General features: G+C 41.1%; 1 protein-coding gene across 6 annotated transcripts in view; it reads left to right on the top strand.

Annotated features, from left to right (window-relative positions):
- The window catches only part of TRABD2A (TraB domain containing 2A), a 95,695-nt gene that overhangs the window by 59,594 nt on the left and 24,007 nt on the right, over positions 1-12,094 (top strand). For all 6 annotated transcript variants that reach the window (XM_038125694.1, XM_038125697.1, XM_038125692.1 and 3 more), the window contains one exon: positions 123-297. In XM_038125694.1, coding sequence (XP_037981622.1) covers positions 123-297 — 175 coding nt within the window. The remainder of the gene's footprint in view (positions 1-122; positions 298-12,094) is intronic.

Genomic DNA, 12,094 nt, shown 5'->3' with positions numbered 1-12,094 from the left:
ACTGGCTGTGCCTTATGGGATCAGGCAGTTGCTACACTCTGTGTGGAACAAAAATGCCTGTGCATAATGGCTGCCTGTGAAATAAATTCCGCTTTCATGAAGACTTTTTTTTTCTACCTTAGGTCCCAAATTTCATTAATGCTACACTTCCAGCCCATGAACGCATTACTGCCCAAGAAATAGACAGCTACTTCCGGCAGGAGCTCATCTACAAACGAAATGAGCGAATGGGCCGCAGGGTGAAGGACCTGCTGGAAGAGCACCCAGACAAGAGTTTCTTCTTTGCATTTGGAGCTGGTATGTGACTGTGGTGCCATTCAACCTGAACTCATCCTTCCCGTGTCGTTTAGAAGCATTTTGCAAATTATTGCCTCAGTTTAAAGAGGGGTCAGTATTTTTACTGTGGTGGATACAGAACTCAGCCTTTCCCCGATAGTTATACCCTAGTAGGAAAACCTTTTCAGTGTAGGAGACTGTTTTTCTTCAGTGTGCAAAGAGCTCACAGTGCATGTGTTTACTGCAATATCTGTTAATTACAGACATATTTCTTGTATGCAGAGGCAAAGATACTGAGTCAACTACAGTGCATGCCCAGGAGGAACAGGTCATCGACATACACACATGTTTATTGTCTGGGCAACCAGTATAAGAGGATAGGAGCAATAGGGAGCTGAGATGAAAGGCAGCACATCTGAGGCTGCACCAGTGCTTGAATTAACCTTTCAAGGATGTGTTCAAAAGAAGAATATGCCAAATTGTGTGAATCTAAGGGACTCAATAAATGCAAGGGAATAAGCAAGGCACAATTTTGCCTTTCTCTTCTTCCTGCACCTCCTTACCTCTTTCACTGCATTTCCACAAGGAAGTTGTGTCTGCCACTATTTTGGAGCAGCGCAGTAGGCCCAGTTGGGGAAAACCTACTCTCTTTTATGCCTCTTAGCAGTCATCAGGACTCTACAGGCACATCCAGCAGCACATCCAACTCAATAAGGTTAGCATCTATGCTTCAGACTAGGGCTGGGTGGAGGGTATGAACACGATTGTTTTGCCATGACTCTCATCCTTTATTCTAGCTCCAGGGAAAGGAAGAAGTTAGGATCAGTGTTAAAAAAGACAGGTGCTAATTCCCAGAGAAGTATCACATCCCCTCCACCATGAGCCATATGGCCTTTGGGAAAGGGGGAAAACTGAGACTGGTGTCACCATCCATGTGTGGTTTTCTAGTCTCAGTGCATATTGTTTTTGTGAGGATGAAAGATCTAGACAAGGCAAGGAAAATACTTACTTAAACATTAAAGGCATTTGTATTCAGAGTCTGTGAGAATTTATGTATTTGCAACAAGGAGTTGTGGTTACAAGGGCCAAATGTGTGAGAGCTGTGATGTCAGGAAAGGTGGCTGACCATGTTTGTTCAGATGTGTGTGAAGATTGTAACTTGCAGTCTTTCTGCAGTATCACTGCTCTATGCAACTTGCTGTCACGAAGATCAGTGGAGCAGGCCCGGGTTGTGTAGATTCTGGTCATTCTGTAGGCTAAGACAAGGGCATTGCTGCACTCCGCTGCTGAAGTTCTGACCACATTTGGACCTGCTGCACTGATGTTTCTGACAAAAGCATACGCCAGCCCCAAGTCCAAGTTGCAACTGTTGCAGGTAGCTACTCTTCTGTCAGGAGGCCAGTTGCAGATATTTGGGCTTTGGTTACTGCATCACACTTTGAGTGATGAGCAGCCCACGTGAGCAGACATATGTGTTGCTCTGACATGTCACAAGAGCAAGATCCTCTGAGAGAAGAGAGCCTCTTCCTCTCCTTGCACACACTCTGAATCCCAGCAGCAGCAAATCACGTGTCTTTAGATGGTTTTGTGTTAATTGTTTCCCCTCCCATCAATTTCTTTCTGTTCCTGCCCTTCTGCCCAGACTGTCTTCATTGTCCTGAGTATGTACAGCACTGCCTCAGAGCCCAGAAGCACTGCAGGACCAGGACAGACCCCTGTCCTTAATTTCTCAGCTAGCTTTCTTGTTTTCAGTTTTCATGACAGTACTAAAATCCTTTCCTGGCCTTACTGGAATCTTTCTTTTTTTTGCTTTTATTTTCCCTGTTCCCCCTTTTCTGTGTCCTGATTGCCAACATTTCTATACTGCAGCACTCATGGGAGCCTTGTGCCTAAATGAATGCCCTTGATCTTTGGCTTATATGTACATGGCTTGATTTCCAAGCACCCAGTGGGCTCTTCTCATGCTTTTCTACCATATTTTTGAACCCAGACAGCTTCCCTGTCTTCTCTGGGGACTTTGGACTGATTTTGAAATTAATTACTCTCTGGCTTTGATACCAGTCTGTACTCTGTTCTCATCTGCCTTTCCAAATAGTTCTGTTCATAGGATAGTTCCAGCCTCCCATATTTAGCAGCACAATTCTTGCTTACACCCTTGTTTGACTGCATGAGGTTTTTTCATGGGTTTTTGTTCAATTGTTTATTTGTTTTGTTTGTTTCATTTGTTTCTTATTAAGCGTCTAAATGAGAAGTAGCATCACAGGATATATTGCAGAAAACAGATCAATTTTTACAGATTTCTGAGGTTTCCTGAGTGCATATTGCAATTATGAATGCAGTCTTTCATTGTTTTTCAGCAAGCTAATTCAGCTGTTTGCTTATGCAGATTGCTGTATGTGATAGACAATTATGTGGAAGAGTTATTTTTATGCCAGCAAGCAGTGAAGATGAACAAATATCTTGTGATCAGTTTTAAGCATTGCTTGGAATTGTACTGCTGTTAATTATTGTGAAAAGATTCCAGGAAAGTGCTCATACAAGGCAGGCTAGAATAAGTAGTAGGAAAAGAGAAGCAAAATAAAAAGGCTATAGGAATGGAAATAAATCATGACGGCATGGTGGTTTGCCCTCTTCTGACCACCAATGAAGAAAGTACCTCCTACCAGTAGCTTATAAACTGCAGGACAGTGTTGTATTAAAATGGTAGTAGGATATTAAAGCATCTCCCAGTTAGAAAGGGAGAGAAGAATTTCAGTTGTTTTCTTTACAGATTTTTTTCACCCTATATTTATTTCTAAAACAGCTAGGCTTTTTGTAAGGAAAATTCAATCTTTCAATTAACAAAACACCATTGAAAAAACAACATTTATCATCAGTTATATGCAAGCAAGATCATGGTTTGTGGGTGACTGTGGTATTACATATACCTTCTCTTGTTATTTAAACTATTCTTGGTATTTTTATTTTAAATGGAGGAAAATCAGAAAATATTGATTTATTTTATATGCTAATTGGATTGATGGGATTTAGAGATGTGTAATACATTGTGCAAAAGAAGTCTCCTCCCTTTTCAGGTCTTGATATATCTGCATGGCTATAGATGTTAACTTCTTACATCGAATTATGTGTGTTAATTTGGGTCATAATCAATTTGATCATTAGATTCTGTACATTTTATGCCTTTTTAAAAATCAATCAGGCAAACTCTCCCTATATTTGCTCAAAAATGCTTCACAGTCAGAGCTCATTTCTGGAACTATTTTTGTTTGGAAGTAATTTGCTCCAAAGTGGAGAACTAAAAACCAGCAGATTTTGCTGAAAAGATCCAAAACACTTTGCTTCTGGCCAGAGTGCAAACAAGGAAAGTTTCAAGCCAAAGTGAGCCTCTTTGAGGGAATTAGAGGAAAGCATGGGAAGAGAGAGCTGGCAATGCCAGCAGCATTCCACTATGTTCAGTAAATATTTATCTTAATTGTGGACAGGCCTTTATGTATGGCAGCACCAGGGTTACGAGCCAGGCCTACTCCCTTTGCCAGTGGTGGAACTTGTGAAGTAAAGCCAACTATAATCTTTCACCAGCAATTTTCCTTCCATATGCATTTCTAATTTCACTGCATTCTGGAGTGGCACATTCAGGATCTGGATGTTAAGCCAATGTAAGTGATGGCACATGTGATTCCACAGCCAGCCAGCCAGCCAGGTAATGTCATAGGTTTCTGGTTTGTCTTGGAAGGGAACACTGACATAGGGAGAACTGCATTGTCCTGCAGTACTGTGGAGAGTTTTACCACTTGTCCAAGTTTTACAAGGGTGCTGCATGCTGGCTAAACCTTCCTAAAGTCAAGGGGTAGTTGATACTGGTAGAGAGCTCTGGAAATTGTCTGATTCATCCCTCTGCTCAGAGCAGGATCATATAGAGCAAGCAGTTTCCTAGGACTGGAGTATGGGCAAGGATGAAGACTCCATAATCTCTCTGGGTAATCTCTTCTAGTGTTTAATCACTAAAGATGCTTTACCTTATGTTGAAGTTGAACTTCCTGAATACCAGATTTTGTCCATTGCCTCTTGTCCTTTGATGGCACATTACTACTGGGAAAAGTTCTGCTCTCTTTTGAAACCTCCTATGAGGTATTTATGTATAAGTTATGGCCCCCAAGCCTTCTCTTGTGCAGGCAGATTAGTCTCAGCCTCTCCTAGAATTACACATGTTCTAATTGTTTCATCATCTTTGTGGTCCTCAGCAGCACTCTCTCCAGTATATCCTCACCTCTTTTGAACTGGGAAGCTCAGAGCTAGCTACCCACTGGATGGACCCAGGTATGTGTTACCAGGGCTGAGGAGCAGGAAAGGATCACCCACCGCAATCTGCTGGCAGCACTTCTCCTCACACAGCCCAGGAGGCCATTGGCTGCCTTTGCCACAAGGACACCTTGCTGGCTTAAGTCATACTTGATGACCACCAAGATACCACATCTTTGTCTGCCAAACTAGTATTCAGCCAGCTGGTGCTCAGCCTGTCTTGGTGCCTGAAGCTATTCCTGCTCAGGTGCAGAACTTGATTTGCTGAATTTTATGAACCGAGTTTCCCCTCATCATAAATCCATACTTACCACTCCCAACCATTTGCTTATCCTTGACACATTTGGAAATAATTTGCAGGCTGATTTCCCCAACTACCTACCCCAGGAACAGAGGTGTGGCTGAGCAGTTTTTAATTCCCCAGATCCTTCTTCCTGTGCTTCTTGAAGACAAGAGTTATACCTGCTTTCTTTCAGTCCTCAGGGACCTTCCCCACTTGCCATGACCTTTTGAAGGTGGCCACTCATGAGAGTGGCCTCTAGTGACATTAGGCAAACTAACACAGTTTCTCTGGTGTATCCTATAGGGACTTGAACATGGGTGTTCTGTTTGGATGTTCCTTAACCTCATCCTTCTCCACCCTTCTCCACCCGTGGTGAACCTTCTTTGCCCTAGACTTTCCCCCTAGCCGTAGAAACCTGAGATTCCTGAAAGTTGGTTTGACCACTAAATAAAGTAAGAAAGACATTTAGTACTTGGCCTTTTCCACATTCTTTGTCACCAGGTCTTTTGCCCCTTCAGTGCTTAGATTATATTTATCTAGTCTACAGTTTACTGCTGATGTGCCAGTAGAGGCATTCCATGTTCCCCTTCTAACCAGATTCAGTTCTATGATGGGTTTTTCTACAGCATGGTCATTTAATTCCATTTTATTCCTTTAGCTTACTTATGGTTTCTTTTGGAGGAGCTAAAAAATAAGACAGAGGTGTTGGGGTTTTTATTGTGTAGGAGGAAGCATACTTAGTGGTTTGAGATCTTGACTCGATTTTGACAGACAAGACCTCTGCTGAAGCCAGTTTTCTAGGAGCCAAGTTTAAATTCCCTCTAGTCTCTCCTGCCTCTTTGAACAGTTGAGAGACTCCAAAGTGTCAGTTCATGAATAAGAAGTACAGAGGAATCTAAGATTCCTTATATCCCTGTGGAAGAAATTACTGACTTCAGTGAGAGAGGCTGGCTGATTTGACAACCTCAGAAGCTGGTCCTCTTAATCTTGAGAACACTGGAAAATTCCTTTTTCTCTTAGAGCTACTTTTCCTTGCTCCTGAAAAAAAACATCATTCTGAGGCTTTAAAGTGTATTGGATGTTGGTAAGCCACCGTTAACACAAAGGAAAAAGGGATATTGGTGAGAACTTCTTCAGCTACCATTTCTTCTATTTACTAAAGGAAATAACAAATGTGTTTATTTGGCGTTAGTCAGACTGCATGGAGTCAAACCTCCAGGGACTGACTGACTTTTTTTTCCCAGACAGAATGTGTTACCACCAATGGTTATCCCAGTCTGCTGTAGTCCACCAAATGGCTTCCTTCAGCTTCTCCAGGTTTTAAGGCAATCCTTGTGATGTGAGAGGTCAGTTTTGTGTCAGCCTTAGGTGCCACATAGGCATGTCAAAACCATTTTCCATCAATCCTTGTGTCATAAAAAAGAAAACAAACAAACAAAAACAAAAAACAAACAAAACCAAAACCAAAACAAAACAAACCACCACAAAAAAACCCAAAAAACAAAAAAAACCAACCCCACAACAGCAACAACAACAACAAAAAAAAAACCCAAAACAAAAAAAAAATTCCAGGGGCAAGTGTGCTGAATCTGAGTGATGTGTTAGGTGTGCTATTTCTGTGTAGAGCTGTTCAGTCTTACTTCTTGACATTTTCTGCTCCATCTGGAATCTTTAGATGTGAAATTATGCAAGAAGACCAAGATTTATTGTCTCTGGGTAAAAAAAAGACGGGAGAAAGGATCTGTCAGCAGTGGGTGTAAAAAGCAGTCAACAGTGTAAAGCCCAGGATGTATCTGTCCGGCTTGTATGGGTGTTTTTACCCATAAAACAAAACCAAACAAAAACCTGCCTTGGGAATACAAAAGTTGCTCAGGGAAATGAGATATCACTTTGGAATTTGGTGGGGATACAGAATCCACCATGGAAAATTTGAAGCTGCCATCAGAACATTTGGAATTGGAGATATGGGCTGCACAGGGAATGTAGATTTACCAATGCCTTATGTAAAAGATCTGAAATGTTTAATGAGTAAGTTCATGAAAAGTCTGTAAGAGGGTGAATATTTGTGGAACCTGGAAGAGGTAAAAAAATAAAACTGGTGGGAGGGGCAGGAAGACAACAACAGATTAAATGAGTCCTGTGGGGCCACCTCACTTCTCCCTGGGCTCAAAGGGCTTGCTGATTGCCTGCATGATTCTGTCTCTGGAATGCAGCAGCATTTTAACTTGCTTGGGTGGGAGGAAAGGCTGAGTGCCTGAAGGTGTGCCTGTACCTCTGTAATCTGAGAATGCCAGATACAGCCCAGCAGCTTTGAGACTGTTTTCCTTAGTAAGCTCTTTGAGTCTTCAGAATGCTAATGACAGGGTGTATTAAAACAACAACCCCTGAAGGGGAAAGATAATGTTGTGTGGAGGCAGGACCCACATCCAGCGCCGCAGGGTTCACATGAAGGGCACTACTTCTGACATCTCTGACACTGAAATGAAAAAAGTTTTGCATTTCTCCATTAGAGGCAGTAACCTCTGTTCTAATATATTAGTGCAGCTGTCAAAATCACCCAGACCAAAATACTGTGGTGTTTCTGCTCAGGTACTGACAGTCTTCTTATCAGTGCTGGGTTTGCCCATTACTGCCTTTACTGGGCAACTAAAGTGGGAAAACTTCCCTTATGTAATGTGTGTTTTGAGCTAGGGGAATTTCAAGTCCTTAATAACTTTTTTTGCAGGAAAGGAAGGAATGGTGTGTAATGGGAGCAGGTGCAGTGGTCCACTGGTAACTCCTTCCCTTACTGGTAACATAGTGCTGGCTGCTAGCATAGCACCTCTGTAAGGGTCTTCTTGTCTAACCTAAGGAAAACTCTCAGTAAATGGATACGCTCTAGCAAAGACTGCCTGCATATAAATTGTTTCTTTTAAATAATTTTTTTTACAAAACAAGCAACATGGGCATGTAAACTTTTCTTTTGTGTTAATGTAGCCATAAATTCAGTCTTATAATCAGTGAAAAAGCTTTTTCTAACTTCCATTTTTGGGGATTGTCAGGATGATTGACTTTGCCCAAGGGTAAAAATGGGAATCCCTCTGATAAAAAATACTCACATCTTACCTTTAAGAGGCCTAAATTTCAACAGAAACAAGTAGATGAATATCTTCTTATCTTTCACGAGAAAAATGTCTTCATTTTGGCTCATGCAAATTGTATCTCCACATGCTTCTTTTCCATGGTATTAGACCATTTTTGCCATGTTGTACAAGGCTACTTGCACAACATCTACCACTTTGAGAAGTTACATAGGTAAGTTGATTAGCAAATCACTTTTGAAGAGATGGAAGATTATATTTTTTCCTCCTGAGTGAATTTAAGTTTGAGGCACTTTCTTTAAGACTTTTCCTGTCTAGGAAAGAGCATAGAGAACAACACTCTTCCCTCAATTGTACCCACCAGATTTTCCTGTTTGGTTCAACAGTAGTGAAGTATGGTCCACTAAGACTTTGTACTAATAAAAGATTTCCAGGAAATCATGTTTTTATGGACAAACACTTATCATGGTCTCAGTAGGATAAAACCTTGGTTCGAAGTTCATGGAGTAGTATTTCATTAATATTTCATTTTGTAGGTAATCAAATGAAGGATTTTGTTTGGTGGTCTGCAGTCTGAAAATACAGGAGGGCGTGGGGGGCTGTTTGTGTGGGATTTGACCTGCAAGCCTGCAGAAGTGTTTTAATGCAACATCCTTATACTCCTACACCTAATGTGAATTCAGGAATTCTTTAAGTTGACTTACAGCATCACTGGTGCCGCCTCATCCCTTTCAATCTTTGTCATTTCCTTCTCCCTGCAGTATTAAGGGAGATTTAACACTTCCTTCTCCCTGCAGTATTTGTGAGACTACCATGCTCTTTGTCCTTTGGTTTCTGTTCTGGTACCTGGACTTTTCTGGACTTGGAAATACTGTGAGAAGCAAGAATCTACTGGATTTAGTATTACATGTTTTGCATTTGATACACTTAAATGGCAGATTTGGAATTCCAGCCACTTATGACTGATCTCTGTTTTCCATATGTTGTTTGGTTTATCTAATGTAACTGTGCAAAATTTCCTCCTCCTGATTCTGAGACAAGTGAAGTGTGAGCTCACTACACCTGGGTATAAGGTACTCATGCTTGAAAACAGTGTCTTCCTCTTGAAATGTGTGTGCAGAAAGCATATGTATGAGGGAAACTGATTTGTCATTTAATTGATCACATCACCTGCTTTCCTTCTTTTGCTTTGGATCATAATAAATACTTTGTCTAGCTTTTTTCCTCCATAATTGTACTAGCTGGGTTAAAATTACTCCCAGTTCTGCATCCCAGAGTGTACTTAAAATGTGTAAAAGTACACTGAAATGTACTTTTAATGTACTTAAAAACACATAAAAATGTGTTTATGTAAAGGCAAAATTATGAAGAATGAATGCAGATGATAATTGCCACAGGCATGTCCAGGAAGTTTCTAAATAATTGTAAGATCCATACTTCTGAAACTTTCTTGAAAGTATTTTTTTCAGTGACACACAGAGTCTCTGGCACCAAAGGTCCATTTGAGTGCTTGTAGTCCAAATAAACATCCAGCTTTATGATGTCCCCAGTGGCTGGATTAATTTGTGCAGTTTTGTGATTGCAGTGCTATAATTCTGTACTTTAGTTGTTTAGTTAGTCAGCAGTCAAGATCGGGTTTCCTAACAAACAGTTTTGTGTCTTTACATGTATGTCCAGTAATTCACTGTCTTGCGATGTTCGTAAATGGTGAGGTCTTGACATGCTTTTGGGGCAGATGGGAAATGCCATCTTTCTACTAAAGAAAACACAGAATTATGTATTCTTGGGGGGGTTTCCTTTTACATGACTCTAAGAGGTCAAAGAACTTTGTTTATCTGCTTGGAATAGTCAATTTTATTGAAATTCAGAGAGGAGTATAGTTTTCATGAGTCTTACAGACTTGGTTTCAGTGAAAAATTAAAATGTATTAACAGAAACAGAACCTTTGTCTTGCAATATTTCCTAGTTTCTTTTGCTAGATGCAGAAATATTTCAGAGTCACAATGGCTCAAATTTGGGTTCAACAATCTCTGCTGAAACCCAGTCATCTAGATAAAACTTACCTAAACTGGCACTGTTAGAAGCAACTCTGCAACCGCTGACAGTAAAAGGTGCAAGCAGGAGACACAGGTTCCAGGGCAGTAGTAGGAGCCAGTATTCTGCAGGATTGGGTATGGCTGTTGAGGGAGGTCAGAAGCACACAATGCCTCGTCAAGTCTGCAAGTGCACATTGGTCCAACTGTGTTGTTCTTTGAGCATATTGCCTGTTGTGGTCCCTGCATTTCATCTCCTTTCAGTGCAGATTAAAGGCCTGGGTCTTATTTACTCTCCAGTAGAGTACATGGCTGAGCTGGTCTCCACAACAGCTTCTTAGTTTCTCTTTGAGCTTGAACACAGAAGAATAAAGATTCATGACTCCCCACCCCCTTCCAGAGTAAATTGACCTCTTGGAGGCATCTCTTCACCTAGTGGTGTGAGGATAATGCAGGGCTATGTACAGAAAGAAAATAGCAAGCTTTCTGATAGGACAGAGCCCAGGGCCTTTCTTTTGGGGAGCATTCAAGTGTGTTAGGCTAAAATAGAAAACAGGTGAAAGAGGCCTGCACCATGTGACTTAGCATCTAAGCCTCCCTTGCAGCAATAGCTGCTTCATCTTAAACCTTGGGGTGTGACTCTTTCTGGTATTTCTATACAGTTGTTTTTGGCAATGTGATCTCTCATACACCACTGAGTGCTTTTTGTGGTGGTTCCCAGTAATGAGTCAAAAGTTCTGACTCTAGAGAGGCTCCTGATGGGGTCCTGTACCTCAAACCCTCACCCTTCTGCCACTTTTTAAATTTTGCATCTTACTCAGTTGATCCTGTAGATCCTCTGGGCCACAAGCAAGCTCTGTCTCATGAAGAATGAATGGCCCACCTTTTGGATAGTGAATACTGCATCACCCAACCTTTATGTTCCTAGCCTGAGTGGCTCCTGATTGATCATGTCTTGTGAACAATCTAATATCCCATGCCTGTTTGTATTTGTACTTTTATGCATCTCTTTTACACATATTTATTTATTTGGTCCATTCTCTTCTGTTTCTTTGATGGGCACAATATTAGCCCATCATTTTTCTCTCAGTGCAGACATAACTCATTGCCTTGGCAACAATGAGCAAAGGCGCTCCTTGAAAGTATGTGCAGATAACTGTGATAAAAAATATATTCTTATCTGCATTAAATTAAATTAAAAAAAAAGAGCCCAGCTACAGAAAATCACTCAAGCAGGTTGAGTGATTGAAATGGGATTCATCCATGTGCTACAGTGATTTCCTACATTCCACTCTTAATCACTTCTCTGAGCAAGGATGACTGAAAATTGATGGAGGAGTAGTATGTTTAATGGTGTGGCATGAGCAAGTATTCAGTAGCTCACTCACACATGAAATCCATGTAACTGTAAGCTCTTAAACTGGCTCGAGGAAAATTATTTTAAGACCATACATTGCCCTATAGATTGCTTATCTTTATGTCTTGTCCCTTTCCTCCTGAAAGATTTGGGTTAGGAAAATATGAGTTCAGAGACTTGGTGCTGCTTTTCACTTCTGAAGATGAGATTTGGCTCATGCATTGTTGCCTGCATGAGGTGAATGCCTCATCTGAACTTGGAACATACACTACCCCAATTCTTGTCAGTTGAGAGGCACTTCTCTACGAGTCCAAGTTGCCCTAACTCCCTGTCATTTTAAAGGAATGGATTACCCTTTGGAAGCACCCTTCCTCTGCTGTGTAGAGGTAGGGAAGGAGGAATGAATCCCTCTCCCGTTCCCTTTACACTTACCTCTCCTCTGTGTTAAAGGTGAGGGATGGAAACTAGGTCTGACATCTTATATACCTAGTGTTTGTTTTACAGTAGCTAATTTTACTCAATTACAATATTTCATTACAGTCATTCCTGTTCCCTGCTGCAAATGGTCTTTTTTGCTGACATGACAGAATTCTTGCTTAGCTGTACCTGGAGCTTAGCCATTGGGGAGCAACACATACCATCACTATTAGGTTAGGTCGACATAATGGTACATCAGCTCTGCTCCTTCTGAAGACAAAATTTAATCTGAGGAGGTGAGGCAAAATCTATTTACTGTGTGAGAAAATATGGTACCCAATGGGTGTGC

This window comes from Motacilla alba, chromosome Z (genome assembly GCF_015832195.1).
Source record: "Motacilla alba alba isolate MOTALB_02 chromosome Z, Motacilla_alba_V1.0_pri, whole genome shotgun sequence".
NCBI lineage: Eukaryota > Metazoa > Chordata > Aves > Passeriformes > Motacillidae > Motacilla > Motacilla alba.
Note: the sequence above shows the minus strand (reverse complement) of the source record. Positions and strands in the feature narration are given on the sequence as shown.